The 19348-nt window shown below is 35.7% G+C and overlaps 1 protein-coding gene across 7 annotated transcripts in view; it reads right to left on the minus strand.

The window, feature by feature from the left end:
- Positions 1-1907: 1907 nt before the first annotated feature.
- GABRG2 (gamma-aminobutyric acid type A receptor subunit gamma2) overlaps positions 1908-19348 on the minus strand; it is a 42669-nt gene continuing 25228 nt past the window's right edge. Inside the window, exons 5-9 of one of the 7 annotated variants that reach the window (XM_035563959.1) lie at positions 11474-11512; positions 7741-7893; positions 5477-5682; positions 3671-3694; positions 1908-2213 (exon numbers count right to left, since the gene is read on the minus strand). In XM_035563959.1, the coding sequence (XP_035419852.1) occupies positions 1938-2213; positions 3671-3694; positions 5477-5682; positions 7741-7893; positions 11474-11512 (698 nt within the window). In that variant the 3' untranslated portion in view covers positions 1908-1937. Of the gene's footprint in view, positions 2214-2324; positions 2345-3670; positions 3695-5458; positions 5683-7740; positions 7894-11473; positions 11513-19348 lie in introns of all 7 variants that reach the window. The other 6 variants (XM_035563964.1, XM_035563958.1, XM_050713614.1 and 3 more) reach the window with 6 other exon arrangements.

Here is a 19348-nt window from a genome sequence, read left to right on the forward strand (position 1 = left end):
TTTTTTAATTTATTTTTTTAAGAATAAGATAATCTTAAAAATGCTTTCAGAGATTTAGTCTCCAACCATGAAAGTTACATGAGTGAGCCATTTGACTACAAAATGAGACAATGCAGAGGGTTATGAGGATTATAATCAGTTATATTTAGGCAACTGATGAATCCAGCATCTTCAAGATGTCTGGTCCTTGAAGCATGATTTTAACAAACCAATTACAAGAAAACCGTGGAGTTGAGTGCAGCAGTTTTATTGGAAAAAGTCCACAGGTGTGTGCAATTCCTTTATTAAAAGGTTTTCAAATATATTGGACAAGGAGCAATTGATGTTCAGGTTATTCCTTTTTTATACATTTTTATTTCCAAAACTATACAAACATTGGAAAACTTACTTTTTTCTCCATTTTAGCTATTAGTAATTCTGTAATGATAATTAAATATCTCCCATTTCAATCTGCAAACCCACATTTCTGGAGGTGACATTTTACATCTTTGACAATAATTATAAAAGAAGTCAGTAATATTTACATGTGCTTAAGGTTGCATAATTGAGCATCATACAGGTTCTGAAAACCAGTGGGTAAGTGGGTTTCAAGATTCAGCCAGGTGGGCTGAATTTTTTAAATACACATAAACTGCATAAATATGATTTAGTAGCCAAGACACTCTTTGTTCCCTTTTATTTTCAAGGCTATCTATAAACTGTGTGCTAGCTATGGTGTTAGGGTTTGTTTAGTAAAGGTACTCACAGAGTGAAAAGCATCACTAGCAACAACTATTGCTGATCAATGACGAATGGGCAGAGAATTGTATGCATATACATAATATAAAACCTAATATTTCAAAACGAACTTGAAGTTCTTATGTAAAAATGTCTACAATAAAAGCTATTTCCTGACTGGATTAAAGAGGAAATAAAAAAACCGTTGTGTGAAGAAAATAGAGTTCAAAGAGTTCAACATGGGTAAAAACAATGGAAACACATGGATTAAATTTAGAAGCTGATCTTGCAATGTATAATTACTGGAAATTCAGTTGAAATACAGCAACATTATCAATGGAAAATGAAGGCTACAACTGCAGCAGGCGTGTACAGTACACTTTATGAGCTATTATATTGGCCATACAGATTTGTCTACATGTTATTTATTTGAATCCTTAAGGCTTCTCTAATGTCTTACATGAAAGTGCTGTCTGCTTGGATCTTCCATGCATGAGGGAAAGGGGAAATTTTTCAAGGAAAAATGTTTGTAATCCACATTTCAATTACAATAGCACAGCCAGAGACACAAAATAAAAGACAATACTTTATGGTACCTTTGTTTCATTTATTTTGGCCCCCAGAGGATGCATGCACTAGACTTTATGTACTACAAGGTATTGAAATATTTACAGCATTGTACATGTGCTCTTAAAGGGATGGCAAAGGGAAAGGTCTGTTTTTATTTTGGTGGGAGTAGAAGTTACTTTCCTAGCTTAATAATACCTATTCAAAGTGAGAGATGACTCTTCCAAAAAGAAAAGCCCACAGAGAATAAAGCTATAGCATAATTATAGCCAATGTTAACAAACTGTACAGTACTTTACCTGGGAATTCTCTCTGTCACTTCTGTTTGAAATGGCAGTGCCAACTATTAAGTGATGTTGCCATGCTCCCCTTGCCCTGTCTGCTCTGTTTCTCTATTCCATCAGGTATAGCTGTATATTACCTATTTATAAGATTTTTATTTTGAATTATTTCAACATGTTGAACGGACATTTAATTCACAACAACCTGATGGCAATTTTTGGACAAATGATATGATTGGTATTTACTGGGTTATGGCACTAAAGAATTCAGACCACTATAAAGCATGTCATAAATACTTCAAGTGGACTTAGGAAACCATCTCTCTAAGAAATTCAGTGAGTAAGGCTCATATCACTGATTTCCTTTTGCATTTAAAGGTAAAGATATGATACCCAATACACCAGGTTAAACAAACAGAAGGCAGTTGGGAAGAAGATGCGGGCATAGGAGTCCATTTTGGCAATGCGGATATGTATTCTTCCATGTCTCCATGCTCCTGTTCGACAATCCTCAAAGCAGCAAAAAAAACTAGCACAGTCCTTGCCATCGAGACACTCATACCCGTATTCTTCGTCCCTTTCTTGGAGGTGTGTAGCATTGTTCATTTGAATAGTAGCTGATCGAGGTCGGATGTCAATTGTAGGTGCCTAAGGTGAAGTGGCAAAAAAGAAAAAGATGGCAGGAGGGAGACACTCTGTTATTATCACCAGACCAACAGGGAGACAGACTGATGGGCAACACATGAATGATGGTTCTGCGTGGGGTACATGGCAAATTGCTAAGAAGTTCTAATGGTAATATTACCTTGAACTTGTTAAAATCAGTTGCATCATACACTTTAATTTTACAGGAAAGCAGCACAAATCAATATCAAGTTAACAGTTGTGGACGATTAGCTTTAATGCCGAAGTACACAATAGAGGTTGAAGTAAACATTCAGGAACGTAATTGATGGTATTTTGAATTGATTTTGTTTTAGACTTTACATAGCTGCTTGATATATGAACGCAATTTGGGTGTTGCACGTGGACAGCACTGAAATAATCAATTGGAAATGCAGGATTATTTTTAATATAGGGCTGGTTCATGTTTAGACATGGGCAAATATATATATGGAAAAAAAAGGCAAAAAGTGGGTCTTTTGAATAAGGTTAGGAGAATCTTGATAAGACTCTCCAGCAGTTTGAATACATGCAGTTCACCATCTACTAATGTTCATCAACTAGAAGATTCAGTGTGTTCCAGATTTTATGTGGTAAGTATACATATACATATATTTGGAATGAATTGAGCAAATTAAACATTTAAAATATGATTAAGCAGTTGGTAAACACTAGTATGAAAAGTCTTATAATTTCTTGGTGATAGATACTAGGGTAAAATTACAATAATTTGATTCCATGAGTATGTAAATTTCTTGGCTTTAATTTTTTTTTGATTGGTTTTTGTTTTTGGACAAAATCTCTGCATTTCTGAATGAAGGTAAGATTTAGATGTAGAACATAGATATATTTGCTAATTTGCTAAGAATGTGTTGATCCAGTGACAGCATTAATAAACATATGCATCTTAAACCCTTTCAAAACTCTGACTTTTTTTTTTTTTTTTTTTTTTTTTTGTATAAGAAACAGCATTTGATGATGACAATGAATTTTGTTCAGGTCAACATCAGACCAGATTTGGTTTTATAATTTGAAGCTAAATAGCAAAGGTTAAACAGAGGGATCAGAGCTGAGTTCTAAAAGGGTGTAGTGCAGGTTTCTGGTGTAGCTGGTGGCATTGGATCCCATGGGCAATTGAGTAAGAGACAAGCAGAAAGGTTTTCAACACATTAAACTCTCTTAATTCATGCGATCCAATAATGTTGGTCACTCTTGAACTTAGGGTAAGTTCAAAACCATAGTGAATCAATATTTGGGCTGCTGAATCAACTCTACATATTATTTAGAAATACATAATCATTCTACTTAACTAGGAAGTTGCCTTGAGTAGAATGGATGTCTACTTAAAAACAAACAAACAAACAATAGCACTCTCATGTAAGCTCTAATAGTTAAATTCAGCAGTTGCATGCAGTGAATTTCCATTCCAAAAAACTTTATACCTTGAAGGAAAACATCCGAAGAAGCTTTCATTTTGTAGACAGAAAAGAGAATCAGAGGATTTTGTTTTAAATTAAAGAAAGAAAGAAAAGAAAGAAAGAGAAAAAAAATGTAAATTAAAAATATGTTTCTAAAACATAGTCAAAAAGAACTAAATTTGTAGAAAGGTTGGAGTAATAGCCATTTCAACAAGTATCTGATATAAAACCCCACATTTTTGTCTTGTCACTGACTTGTAGCTACATCTGGGCCAAAGACAGAACATCAAACTTCAGTTGATCTTTTCATATTCCCGGTAGATTCCAATCTTTTATGCTGAACTGTTTTAAAAGAGGAAACTGATCACAATTTATGAAAGTAAGTTTTAGAAGAAAATCTCTTTACCTGCAGACTGGGTGCTGAAGACTCTACTCTTAAGATTTCTAGACTCTTGGTTTAGGATTTGGGCATCTGTTATATTTCTGTTTGTCCCTAGATGGTCACAGATAAGTAATGTAAAGAACAATCTCTAACTCAACTCATTTTGAGTTAATCTTTGCTCTTTTGCATATGGAAAACATAGGTGCACACGAACAGCAATTTATTTCAACCTGAGCCAGGCCAGAATGTGTCACCCTCCAGAAGTGCTTATTTCTTTTGACCAAAAGAGAGCCTATGATGAAATCCAAATTGAAAGTAAGGTGAAAATTCTTCCATTAGGGATGTTTTGCTGACTATTTATCCACTACAGTGTACATCTGCTATTCTTTTTTTAGCGACTTTCCCAAAAAGCTTCTAGGGGTGAAATTATAAAAATAACGTGTAATAAAAGGGATTTTAATACATTTTGTTGTATTTATTTATATTTGCTATATATTATAACTAAGAGAGAATATCTTAAGTCCTTGAAGATTTTAGCAAAGCAAATCCAAGTGGTTTCATTTTTTCCCTAGATGTTTGAAAATATTCTTAATTAATATAAAACTATTGTGTCCTTCACATTTTGCAGAGGCATATTTGGCTTCTTTGAAGAAGATTGGGTTACTTTTTATTCCCTCTAGTATTTTACACTAATTCTTTTCACCTCACAGGTTCTAGACAACACACTTCTCTTCCCTTTTGCAATGGGTTGAAGTCTGTTCCGGACAAGACAAGCACATATTTCTACCTATCTGGGAAAGATCCCAGACCTCTACTGAGGGTATTTCCAGGATTTTTTTTTTTGCTGTGGCTATTATTTGGGTGCATGCTACACAATAAAAAAAAAGTATAAGTAACATTGCAAACTGTTGCCAAATCACCTTCAAAGAGAGAGAAATAGATGAAGAAGGGAGAAAATACAAGAAAAAGAAGATAAGGAAACAATTAAAAGGAAACAGATGCTAAAGGGGGAATTAGAAAAAAGCACAGTCCATAGGTTGAATATAAAAGATTAAATGTAGTCCTGATAATAAGAAAAACAGAATCACATCAATAAGACAGACATAAGTTAATGGCAGAGAATATTACTAAAGCTAAAACAGAGAAGCTGACAGTTCTTCCATAAAGGTCATAGCAAGAGCTCTTTCTATAACATAAATAAGGGTTTTGGGGACAGTTGTGATTTGCAGAACAATTTGGCTAAAAGGGCCCTTATTCTAAGAAATTAGTTTCTCTGGCATCCATACAACTAATATATGAGCTTTTAATTATCAAGGTGAATGTTTTTATTCATAATAGTACAAAAGAAGAGTATATATGTAATAGCAAACTCTCAGATGAAAGTACAGGTGTGAGGAGGGATGTAAACCTAGTTGAATTTTATACCTTGCTGGTAAAAAGATACATACTGGATTTTTCTTCTTTTTGTCTTTATCCTTGCTTGGCTTTCTGTTGCTGACGAAGTAGTGCAAAGTTCCATATTCCACCAGCGCAGAGAAAACAAAAATAAAGCAGACTGATACAAAAAGATCCATTGCCGTCACATAGGAGACTTTTGGAAGAGATTTACGAGCAATTGTACTTAAGGTGGTCATTGTCAGGACAGTTGTAATGCCTGGTAAATAGACAGAAAACAACAGAAATGTTATTACTTCCTGTAACAAAACAACTTTGCCAGTTGTCTTTGACTGTTTCTGAAGGATGCCTGGAGTTCTGACATACAGCAAAAATGTCAAACAGCACATCCCAAGCAGTGAAATGTGGATACAACTGAGAGCTTCAAGGATTAACAGGGAGTGTGAATCATTTTTGCATAGTTACTGAGAGTGCTGCCCTGCAAAATACGTTCATTAGTTGGATTCTGGTTCTAAGAATGTATTTTATTTATTTATTTATTTATGTAGTTTATGTAGTTTAGGTTTTAGGCATCATTAGTTTATTTTTAACTGAGAAATTGAGTTTTAGGGTTTGTGTACTTGTCTACTTAAACAGAGAGAAGAGAACTTCTGTCAGAGTGAGAAGTCAGAGCAGAGAATGGAAATAGGTCTATCGCTTCAGTTCATTCTTCATTGTATTCTCAAGGCCCATCTAAAACTTTCCATGCTGTCAGGTTAAGTTTCATTTATTGAATTGATATTGGTAATGGTAACAGTGCCAGTAAGAAACACATTTACAGGCATTATATGAGAGAGAAATTCATGAAAATTCTTAAGAAAGCTTGTAACCAAGATGAAAATTTAGGAGAGGTTGTGTATATATCTGCATATGTGCTACATAAAGAAAGAGGACTGTTTCCTTTCTCCTCATTCAAATGCATTCTAAATGTTCGCAAAAGATGCTAGCCCCAAATTCCCACACACATTCTTTGCTGCTGGTTATTTAAGTGATTTGTAAATAAAGCTGGATGGGAGAGTCTCTCAGGGCTCTTTGTAACTGCCATGCTGTGAGGTCAGATTTCTTGCAGTGCCAGAGGAGTGTTTCTTCTGGCCTTTGTAAGTGATTGTAGTCTATAACTGAGAGCTACAATGATATGCCTCACCTTCCCTTCTCCTTTCAGAACATTATTCCCTGTACTGTCATGAGAAGAGCATTAAAAATGCATCAGAACATTTAAAATCCATCACATTTTTTAGGGCAAATTTCATAACCACTGACTTCACCTCCTCAGAGGTATGAATAGACTAGTTCTCAACAGTGACCAATCTGTATTGTACATCTAAACAAACAAACAAAAAGAGCTGAATGCATTTATTAATTATCTACTTTTTTAAAGCTGATTTTATGACCTTGTTTTAGTGTGAAAAGGCAATAAAACATTTAAAACATTTTTGTTATGGGGGCCACTGCTTCTCTATTCCTCTGGTTCTTTCAAGGGAGCTCTTTAAGCAAAATGCTACCCTTTATTTTTTAATCCAGTGCTCTTTGCTGCATTTCTGTGAAAAAATATAACTGCAAAAGGAAAAACTAAAATGATTTTTATTTGCGTGACTTTAATTGAGAAGTAGAAAATCGAGTGTTTCTACCTGTCTTCACAGTCAGGTTTCCACGTTGTTAATTCTTACAGATCCAGCTGATTTGTACAAGCAAGTGAATTTGGTAGCTCTTAGTTTATTTGTGCAACAGCATGCTAACTGTGTAGAAACTGCTAATTCTGATTAATTGCATGTCACATTTACATGTATAGGATTTTAGATACCACCAAATTCAGTAGATTTTGTGGTCTGAAGGCTACATTTGACTTTTGGTCCCTGAAGTAGAAGTCAGGTATTACACTCCTTCTTTCAACTGTCACACAGAAAGATTGTTTCATTCTTGGCATTTATTTCATTTGTATTGCTAGCCACTATGATATAGAAGTAGAGCAAATAAAACTAATGCATTGTTGTGCCTAATCCAGAAATGTTTTGGTGTTTATAAAATACTACTGTTATCAGAAAAGGGGCAAAAGCTTTTATTAGAGGCAATCTACAATACTTCTAGTTAGGGTCTGCCATAGTAAAATGGAAGAGAGAGAAATATGCTTTAAGCTGTTGTTCCTTGGAAATGATTACATCTCTCTAAATGATGAGAATTTGTGAAAAACTGTCTTTTCTCTTACATTTAGAAACCTCTATAGAGGTGTTAACTGAACATCATAATGCTTGAACAAAAGCAGGAAGGTAAAACAACTCACCCAGTGATGTTCTGGCTGGAACTGCATCCTTGTTAATCCAGAAAGAGACCCAAGACAGCACAACGATAAGCGTGCAGGGAATGTAGGTCTGAATAGTGAAATAACCCATTCTCCTGCTCAGGTTAAAGTAAACAGACATGACTACATAGTCTCCTGTAAAATAAACACATATTGAGATAGGATAATACGTTTAAAAACAAGTCATAGAATTTCTAGGTGCTAGGTAGGGCTTTCCTATTCTATGTCTGAAGTGTATGTAAGTCATACATGTAACTACAATGTCAGATTGCAAGGGTAGTCTCCCTTGCGTACATAGCACAGCAGGTTTCTTTCTTACCATGTCACTCGTCACAACATGGAGATGCCTGGATGGTCCTCTTGCAGCAACTGACTGACTGCTGGTGGTCCAGCACACCTCCAGTCATCATCCTGTCCCTGTTAGCATACTCTCAGCTCTGCTCTCAAATAATGCATGCTTTCAGATGTACTTTCTAAATTATTCAAGTCTCAACTATTTTTCAGGGCAAGGTTGTCTCAGTAATTAATTTTCAATTTGCCTGCAGATCTTCTTTTGTATTATCTCCTCTAAGAGGATTGGAACCCATGTTTGCCAAAAGAGTACCCAAAAAGGCAGGCTATATATTACTCTGGTGTGCATACCACATAATTTGCATTCAAGCATTCAATAGCTTTGTGATTCTATTCTGTTTCTTTTTCCCTGTCAAACTATTAAATAAATTACATCTGGATTCAGGATTAAAGCAATGCTTCAGGTTTTGATGTATTTCTTCTAAACTAAAAAAAATACCTTAGATCTCATCTTTTCTTCAGAATACAGCACTCCTGGGAAATCTTGATTGCAAAAGAATTGCAAAACCCCAGGCTGCAAAAAACTTCATTGCAATTCTGTGAAAAACAGTCCAGAGAGAAGTCTTGAACTGAAACAGAATAGGATTTATAAATCCAGAATAAGATACTTTTCCACAGATATCAAAGAGACTCTGTGGATAATGTGTATTCTGCTTAGATCAGTACCATTACTTAACAGTGAGTTTTCTGTTTTCAGGCATAATTAAAATTTTTATTTCCCCAGAATAATCCCTTTAAATCTAGTCACAGAAGAAACTTCAGAGCTCATTTTTCAGGTGGTGCTTTTTTTTTTCTTTTTTTTTTTCTTTTCAGAGTGAATGTCCCTATCCCAGGGATTAACTGGTTTATAATTTGTCATTATTATAAGAAAATCAGAAACTTAAAAAAGCAAATGGTGTATGTGTGATTTACAAGGCAATCTGGTTGAATATAAGCAACCAGCTTTAACAATTAGGTGTTGTCTGATTATCCCCTTAATTCACAGATAATCTTGTGTTTGTCCTTCATGTACAATAAACTTCAGCCATAAAACTGAAGCCAGAATCATTCTTCATCTCTGTAGGTCATCTGTTAATTTCCTAGAAAGTGACTATTTCATTAATTTGGGGAATTAATTTTTATTCATTCACCTTCATATATGCAATTTTAATAATTGGTATTTCAAATTTGTATGGTATTATTTCTTCCAGGTATATTATGGTAGAGATAACTCAAAGTAGTAATTGTATTACTTCAAAGCAAAGTCTCAAAGAAAAGGCCGTTTTCATGTGCAGTGTTGTTATGTTACTTTAATGAGACAAAGAAGTACCAGAAGAAAAATGGGAAATATAAACCCAAACATATATGAGAATGTAAAAATTTACAAAAGATAAGCTCAGCATTGAAATAAAATTTGGCTGTTTTCTCTCTGCTTTTACTTCTTTTTCTCAAGTTGTAAATGCTATAGACCGTCTTGTGGAGTAGCTGAGCAGATATATTGGATCCTAGGTAACTACTTCTTTCCTATATTTTGTCCATATTTTTTGTCTTGTACTTGGACAGGTCTTTTTGGTGGTTTTAAGCACTCTTGCCTTGTAGAATCTTTTGCTCAAAAGAATAGAAAATATCAGGATCTATTACAGAAGCCAAAGCTGCCGCTCAGAGGTGTTATAGCCACATCCAAAACTCAGCTGAAACCTGTGCTGAAAAATTCAGCAGATAAATCCAGCTGACATAGACCAGGGTGTTCTGCGAAGGCTTATGTAGACCCTCCATGTTCAGTAACACTGTATGCAACTCCAGTCAAATGCTGGTGCGAATAACACACAAATACACATATGTATACAGAGAGAGAGAGTAGCTTCAGTCCTTCCATTTTATAGACCATTTTCACAAACACTGTTTTACCATGTTTTCTCTAGAAAACCTTATGCAGATTATCTTGGCTCCATGGAGATTTGTTTGGATTTTTCCCTTAATACAAGTAGTGTTTTTGCATAGTTAAGCTATCACAGTAATATTTTACAACCTTTTATATATTATTTTAAAATATATATATATATTTTTTTCAAAATATAAAACATAAGAGCTTTAAAATGCTAACTAACTTGTAAAGGCCTTGGTCCATTCAGCAGCAGTGAGACATTACTTTGAATTCTCTATTAGCTCAATGACATGCTTCCAATCCCTAATATTCTGTGATTCTGTGAGGACAATCCGTTTACACAGAGCAACAGCAGTGTCCTGACAGAGCATTTGCTACACAAATTGGAGACAGTCCAGGTGGAAATGTTTTGCATATAAATGAACACAATTCCCACTGCTTTTTTTATTTTTATTTTTTGTTTATTTTGTTTTTAAAGACTGGACTTAACCAATTATGTTTAGAAATAGTATATCTCTACTAACATCTTCCAAAAGTTAAAAGTAATGCAATTGTTCTAGATTTTGTTCATCTCTCACTAATGTCATTGCAGTTACTTTTATGGAAGGACTTTGCTTCCTAATGGATGCAAAAGTAAAACAAACAACAATAAGAACCCACCACCACCAAAAAAAAAACCAACAAACCACTCCAGAATGATATGCACAGGAAATGTTTTTTTATCAGCTCCTGGAAATTGTAGAGAAAGCCCACAGAATTATTCTTACAGACCTTATTTCTTATACCTCGTAGAATCTGAAACATTTTAGTGAAAGCTCAAGGAATCAAAAGAACTCATAGATACTCTAATAGGCTTTAATATATCTATGAATGGAGAAGTAAAATCAGAGGAACTCAGAACCTCAGTGTCCGGTATAACTTGCCAGGCGGCATGGAGGTGACCAGTCTGAAGAAGCATTTAACGATATGTAAATTCTTTTCAATTAAATCTTGCTTTCTAATCTGAAAGCCTGCTGGAGCTGCAAACATTGTTGTGTTGTGGAGTAAATTCCGCTATTTCAGAGAATCTTACTAAAGAAAGGAATAATGTTAATACCACAGAGGAATTTTATTTATTCCTTACCTTGCTTGGTTAGGATTTTGGGAAGTTGGATGTGCTGATGACTTTTCTCAATAACGAGCATATGACAGGAAATGCCATGATGAGGCAATGCAGTAGTTCTTTAATGTACTGAATATATCTTCTAGCCTTTAACTAATATTAAACTAATTGTAAATAAAGCAATAAGGAAAACAGGAGTAAGTGGTGGGATGCTCCAGAGAATCATGGTGTTAGGTGTTGCCTAGTTTATGCAGGTGATGTAATGGTGTAACAGCAGGCCTTCTAGATGCTACACGGTTTTGAATAAGACAATCATTCTGGCAATAATAAAATATGTAACGCTATAGAAGCACACAAATTAATGCAAGACCAAAGACATGCAATTTATCACCTAATACCAGTTGTCATAGAACACATGGTAAAGTGTATTGAGTCCTCTGTGGAACATGGACTTGGCAGTACATTGCTTTAATCCCACTTGTCATGAGTTAAAACCATTATCTCTTATAATGGAATCTTGCCCCAGCCATGTTTTTATCCAACTTTGCTCTTTTCTGACTTTATTCATGGTCTTCTCTGCTCTTCACCTGGGACCAATTTAAATGCTTGTTGTTATTTTCAGGTTGTCTCTGTGCCTGAGGTCATTTTCACTCCTGGTGTGGTGCCTACATGAAGCTGTCAAGCTAAGACTCTATTTTAGTCAAAACTGACCAGAGTTGATACTTAGCACAGTGTTTTTCACTAGCCCTCATTTGGTAAATTGATATTTTTTTCATTATTACTTCATCCTCTTTCCCTGAGCTGTGGCTCTTGTTTATTCAATTTTTTCTGCCGCAGCAAGAGAGGTTCTCAGACTGCCAGATTGCTGTTTGGAGGACTGATAAACTTTCAGACTTTTCTAGAAATGACTGATAATGCAGCCTGACAGTATCTTGGTAACACAGCATAACCAAGTACTTAACATTTGGCACCCTAATTAGAAAATTATGGATTTAGCCTTTCACTAGAGATCTTATCATCCTTCCCATTTTATGATGTATATACATCATTGTATATGTCTAGAAAATAGCTAGCTTTTTTTTTTCCTTTTTTTTTTTTTTTTTGAGAAACACTCTATTGCCCTTGGAAAAAATAATCTTATGCTGAAGAGCATAAAAAGTCATCCTTCATATATTTAGACATCGTTCCCCTACCCTCCACATGAATATGCATATATCCTCTATTCATCTGTGTGAGTATATATAGATAGATAGACATAGTCTGAAGGTATGATAATCAGTTGAGCAATTTCTTCAGTAACATGTATTTGAATTTTTAAACCAGAATGCAGTCCCTTGGGAAAACGGTATTCAGATCATACTTATATGCATGTATAAATACTCATATCATATTTTCTACTAAATGCATATTCCTGCTGATTATGTTCAGATCAGGAGACGCAGGGCAGGATTCTGACTTGAGGCACAGCCTCCTCATGCTGCTATTCTGAATGGGAAGCTGAAGATTTCTCTTGGCAATAATCCTTGTTACATGTAGAGAAAGTGCATGGACCTTAAATCACATCTAGAGTAGGATATAGTTTGAAAAGGAGATGCATAACATCAGTATCAGTGATTACGACCTTCGTAAGCCCTTACAAAAGGTTGTATTTCAAAGGGCCTTGTACCATTCTAATTTATACAGTCTCAAAGCAGTCTGAGAACTTTAAGCTCTTCCTTCCATATACTTGTGTGATACAGTAATTTGAATACTTGATTCAGGCTCTGTTAGACATTAGGGGAAGTGAATTCATGATTTGAGGAACCATCTGTGCATACATCCTGGCCTAAGTCCCAAAGGTTCAATAGAAGGAATTAGTCGTGCCAGGAAGCGTAGCTGTGGGGGCATACGCTGCACTTGGCTGATTTAATCAGCACAGTGGGTGTGATCCTTCACTGCGTCCTGGTTGTGGAATTGCTTATACCTGTGCAACGCAAATGGGAAATTATACCTATTAGTACTCTCTTTATGCCTGTTTAAGTGACTGTGCAAAGTGTGAGGTACTGGGGAAACAAGTCTCTAATTTGTGCTCAGAAGTGATTTGGAAGCTAGTACAAACGGTAGAGAAAAGAACAGCTTTCTAACATCCCAGGAAATTGGTGCCTTAATTATAGTTCAGGTAGCAACACTTACAGCCCAGATCATCTCACCCTTACTATTATAAGATTCTGTTTTCTCTTGTTTAAAACACCACTAGTTTTATATTATAAAAAGAAATGCAGAAAAGCTTCAGAAATTTTATATTGGCCACCTGACCAAGTTATTCATATGTGTCAATTCATTCTCATAGTCAGTTTTGGAGTGGAGAAAATTGAATGTTTCATTTCTGTTAAACATATGGAGTTTGCAACAGGGAAATTCAATTAGGCAAAGGGCTGGCCTTTTTATATGTTGGCATTTCTGTGAAAATGCTTCATGGCTAAGTTAACAGTTTGGAAAACAACAAATGTGTTCACAGACATAGGAAGTTCTTTGAGAAGTTATAACACCTAGTTTTGTCTAGCTCCATGCTACCTCTGTTTCGTACCAGGCTTCGTGCTACCTTGAAGAGCACACCAAAAACAGATGGATGCTCACACAATGAAATGTCTCTTTCCTTCTCAAACCTTATTTGTTCCTTTAGACAGTGCAATACCTGAAATCTCCAGAAATTCTCTGAGTGCTGAAAGCATATAGAGCATGAGGTCCTTGCCTCATGCTGACTCTGCAGTAGAAGAGCTCTTCTGCCCCAAGAACTAGAGGTATTCTATCCCAGGGTCTGAAAATGAGTTTCCTGGAGTATTCGACTACATTGAATATTTTTGCCTGTGTATAATTTTATGAAAATATAGCTGTTTTAGTAATTCTAATAATATTTGTAATTTAGCAGCTTTTCATCCTTGCATGAAATGTAAGAATCTGTGGAGAAAACAAATTCTGTACCAGAATATTGATGATGAATCAGTAACTGGCAGAAAAAATTCTACCAAGTAGCTTTATAATGTCTCTTAAAAATTTGAACTCTTCCTCTTCCGGGTGCATTTTGAAACTTTTTATTAAAAAAAAAAAAAAAAGACAGAAAAGACAGTGGTATTATGAGTGGTATTATGAGCCAAAATCTCCCAGAATTTTTCATATAGGCCATAATTTGTTCTTTAAGGTCTGATCAAATTACTGGCAACTGGGATTTAACATAAGTCACTGTTTATGTAGTAAGTAACAGGCACGATTTTGTTCATGCAGCCAATAGCAGCCACATGGTGCATACAGACCCAGACTTACACCAGCTGTCCAGATTTCCACTGTTTTTTTTTTTCTCTTCTTAATTTGAATAGAAACCAAATAGAAAAGAGCAAGAACCTGTAAAAAATTTGTTTGGGAAACCGTATGAAAATATAGATAGAAATGGAACTTTTTCTCAGTTAACTTATATAAACGATTACATAAATACATGACTTGTTATATATGGAAAACCCTTTTTAGTTCATCTTTCTGGATGGACTGTATATAGGAAAAATGCAAACAAAAAAAATCGTGCCACAGGAGGGCACTGTCACCTCAGAATGGAAATGAGCAACGATTGTAAGTCTGCCAGTGGAAAACTGAATCTTAAAATTTTCTATGATTATTCCTCATATTGATTTATATGGCCACTCGAATGGCCTGACTTCTATGGCTATATTAATACAGGAGCACTTATAAGAATATAACTAATTCTTGTATGATAGAAATATTAGCAAAGTAATATCACCTTTGTGCTACACATAATGAGTTTAAACTGCATAAATTGTTAATGAAGAACATCCATGGCAGCAGAATTTATTTTGTTTTGCTCATAAATAACTAATAGAAACATCACTGTTCTCTCTCTCTCTCTCTCACTGTTAACATGGCCAAAGGTCTCATTTTCTGTTCGGTGGAGATCACAGCTAACACTGTTTCGTTTTTGTTTGGTTTTGTTTGTTTAAGAAAGAACAGATAAAATGTAGCTTAATGGAAAAGACGTGTTTTCTTGTTTATAGTCATGGTACATGGAAATACCATTAAAAAAGTAACAGTTCTATATATACCTCCTTTAAGCTAGGAGTTGTAGTTGTAAACTTCTTGCCAGCAGCACTCTAGGTAAGCTCTCACTCTAAATCAATCTCAGTAAAAAAGACGCAAGGGAAGGTCACTCATATTGTGATGTATTTGAAAGATCAAAATTCAAACCCATGTCAGACTGTGGGCTGTACAATAGAGCTCTAATCTTCGATGAAAAATCATGTAAATAGTTTAAGATTGGTGTACATGTTCTAATTCATCTTCACTTGGCTTTTGTCCCCATCTCTTTTCTTGCCTTGACAGAGCCTGTGTTTGGAATACTTTCTGGCATTTTTTGTTTTGGTTGAGGGTAGCAAGTCAGCCTGAAACTGCAATTCAATGATATGTCTTGCACTGTTACGGTGATATAAGGAAAACATAATATTCCTTTCTGAACACACAATTTTCTATGAGTATTCAGATTTAACCTACACAAAAGACTCTCTTGTATAACATCTAAAATGACACATTTTGATGTTTTTTTCTTTCCACTGGATCAGGATGTTCTTAGGTCTGCCTAGTTCAGTACTAATGAAATAGAACTTCTAAAATTGGTCATTTGTCACATGAGGAGATGCTGACATTAGCTTCTCCTTGCGGTATGTTTTTACATATGTCATAGTAAAATCATTTGGGCCAAAGTCTTTGATCACAGTGTCACATAAATGAATTTTCAGCAAGATAAGACAAATTTAATCACAGTGCTGATTGTAAGCAGATATTTATGAGTTTTATCGGTGTCCACAGCCAGAAAGAAGAGACTCTGGGGAAAAGGCACAGTCAGACACTGTACCCTAGATATCTGACCATGACACCTTCTCATTATCTCATCCTTTGCCAGATACCTTTTTCATTGTTACTTTACTTCACAGTTTTTGTCCTTTCATTGATTCATTTTTGGACTGCATAAGTGCCAGACAGCTTCAAAAAATAATTAAGTCTCTTTTCAAAACATTCTCTTTCCCTCTGAGGTTTAACAGTGAAATACCAGTATTGTGTCACAGGAAGTCATGATGTGAAATAAAATAACAGTGAATGCTTAGCCTGTGGGGCAAAGAAAGAAAGAAAGAAAATCTGACGTGGCATTGTAGATATTTGCTTGCAGTAGTCTTGAAGCACTCAGAAGCAGTCTCATTCTCTACCTGACTGCTGGCGGTTGCTCTGCCTGGGTGTTATGTAAAGGACAAGGCGATTCATGGTCATCACTGATCCAACACGGCAGCTGTACTAAGTGACTTCCATCCCAATTCTAAATATCCATTTCTAATCTACGATTATAGCTTGATTATGTAATGGGGTAAAACAACATTAAGACTTTCACAAAGCTTGTACTGTAGTCCATTTATATAAGATTATCTCTGGGTTTCTGATAGCTGCAAGCCTGGTTTCCAATTTATATTCCAAAGGATGAATCCTAACTACATTGAACAGCAGGATGGAGGGCAGAAGGAGATCTCCTGTTTTGTTTGTTTGTTTGTTTTTCTCTGTTTTTAAAGAGTAACGTGTATGTCTGTGAATGCATCTGACGTCAAACACCTTGATTTCCTCCAGGACCAGGGGGAAGGGGAGCTGAAATTAGTTTGCATTTGTGCGAAATGACAACCCCAGCTGATGAAACTCCTGTAAAATGAGATGAATCATTATAGCTATCCAAGCAAATGAAATTTCTTTATGTATGACATGACTTTCTGCCCAACAGTTCTGATTTTTTTTTGGTCCTTGGCCACTTGTACCACTTGAAGTGCTGTTTTCTCAGTTCATTTGACAGAATGTGTTCCACTTCTCATTAGTTTCTAATTATAGGAGGAAAAAATGTAATGATGCTAGACAGTAATTAAAATCTTTTATTGTTTTCCTACTTTCGCTTTGAATTCACAGAGATAAGATTTACCCTAAGATATTTTTATAGCTGAAAAATATCAGTATGTGGAAGTGTCTTGAGGGACTGAAGGTAAACTTAGGTGTGTATGTTTCTAAGGCTCTCTCTGTGAATAGTTCAAATCTGAAAGAAAAATGAACTAAGCCTATTTTTATTTTTTTTTCCTAGTTGACTTAATTACAAATAACTGATCTTTTTTGTTTGTCTTTGAAAACAGCTAAGCTACTACACTGGTATTATCAAACACAGGAGGATTTTTAGTGTGCAGGATTAGTGTTCAGATGTGGTAGCAGCATGATGTAATAGGTTGCAGCTGCTGTGAGGGAGCCATTATGCTCCACTGTGTAAATAATCTGCAAATTAAAGAACCTTCTGCTCCTTTCCCGCTCCCCTCTTCCCTAGGAAGCATCAGCCCAGCTCAGCATCCCATCTCTCGGCAGTTAGAAGTGGTTAGGTTTCTAAATAACCTGTTTGATTTATTGTGGTACAAAACAGGATCAGATAGATGAGGAAATGTGAGGCTCACAGAAATCTCAGGGCAAATGAAAAAGCAAAGAGCCACAATTTCCAGGTACCACAACCAGTTGGGATGCTGTTCTGTGCTGGCATCCTGTGTCCTTGGATCTTTTGGATGTCTGGTTGTTTTCTGAACAGCCAAGTAAAGGCTGTCCCCTTCAAAAAAACAAAACCAATAAGAATAATAATAAATTAGACCTATAGCTAAGGGCTCCACATTTGTTTAAAGTAAGGATTTGATTCATTTGGAATATTTGAGCTATTATCAGTCTTATAATAAGTTTTTTTTTTTTTTTTGAGAGGCAGTGAGATCATGTGATATGAACAAATAAGAAATATGTTTTATCATATTCCATTCATTTCAAGGTATCCAGATGGTATACCCATTTTCTGGAAGTATCTGATCCTCTCTGCTCTTAAATACAGGAGATAACTAGTTTGTTTCCATTCTTCAATGCATGAAATACACCACATACCTGGTACTTTAGATCAGTCACGCTATCAGGATTATGAAACTGCTTGAAATAAGAATTGTCAAAGCTATGTACATTTTATGTTAAAATTTTCAGCAGTTTGTGTTAAGGAAAAAAGTACAAGATGCTTGTTTTTTTTTTTTACAGGGGTGGTAATGCACAAAGTTTATACTCTACCATGGGTCTATATTGGGACTTTCTAGACAACTGTGTGAAGGATTTGTGTGAAAAGGGAGTGTGGGCAACTCCAGGGATAATAAGAATCATGTCAGATGTAACAAAAAAAAAAAAAAAAGAAGAAAAAAAAAAAGGTAGGAATGAAGTTCAAGAAAATGGAGCTTTGACGCCTAGATTATTGAGGCTTTAACAATTGCTAACATTAAGTACCTGTGAGAACAAAGTTAGAAGTGAATGGTCAATCAAGAGAGACAGAGAGATCCCAAAGGGAGTCAGATCTCAGGTGAGCTAATTCCTGTCATAGTGACATCTCAGCTCAGCTGACGTTAGGCCTTGGAGCTCTGTTGTGGTCAAAGGATGAATCTACGGACAGAACTACTCCAGCCTCAACAGGAAGACCCACATGCCATCATGCCACTTATGTGCCCACTGCAGACTTCCTGAAAGTCTTTCAGGAGTGGTTGAAAATTAGATATAAGTAGATACATTCAATGAACTCCACAATAGAAGAAGAAAAATGATTTATTATGTCTAGTCTAAATAACAGACTTACAGATGAGTTAGCAAACTCCCTGGAATTAGCAGTATTTCACAAGCTTTGTGCATGTCCTGGTTGCTGAAGTGACTGCACAGGACTAATGCAGCTCATACAACAGTACTGCCTGGATTTGCTTTTACATCCTTCTAAATTGTCTTGTGTGGCAAAGGTCATCCTGGAATTCCTCTGAAGGCCTTTCGTTCTGAGAGAACAGAAGAGGAATTTGAGGATACTGTACATTTAATCTTTGGTCTTAATGTTTCCGGTTATTTTCAGAGCCAGGAGACAGTATTACATAACCCGAGGCTGCAATAAGACTTGATGTTTTCTTCTACTTCCTCTCCAGAGGAGAAAAGGCATGACTGCATGGAGGCAAAGTTCTGCAGGGAAGCTATGGTTTTCACAGATTCGTTCTGTCTTAACACACACACACACACCCCCCCCCGGCAGCAAAAGTAATATTTATAAAAGAAAGTGCCACTTGAACACCAGCATCTTGCTTCCACTGAACGCACAGGCAGATCACTAGAAAGACAGTACGATAAACAAAGAGCCCAGGGGATGCTGGGAGGAAAACAACATGCTTTAT

Source organism: Cygnus atratus, chromosome 14 (assembly GCF_013377495.2).
Source record: "Cygnus atratus isolate AKBS03 ecotype Queensland, Australia chromosome 14, CAtr_DNAZoo_HiC_assembly, whole genome shotgun sequence".
NCBI classification, from domain to species: domain Eukaryota; kingdom Metazoa; phylum Chordata; class Aves; order Anseriformes; family Anatidae; genus Cygnus; species Cygnus atratus.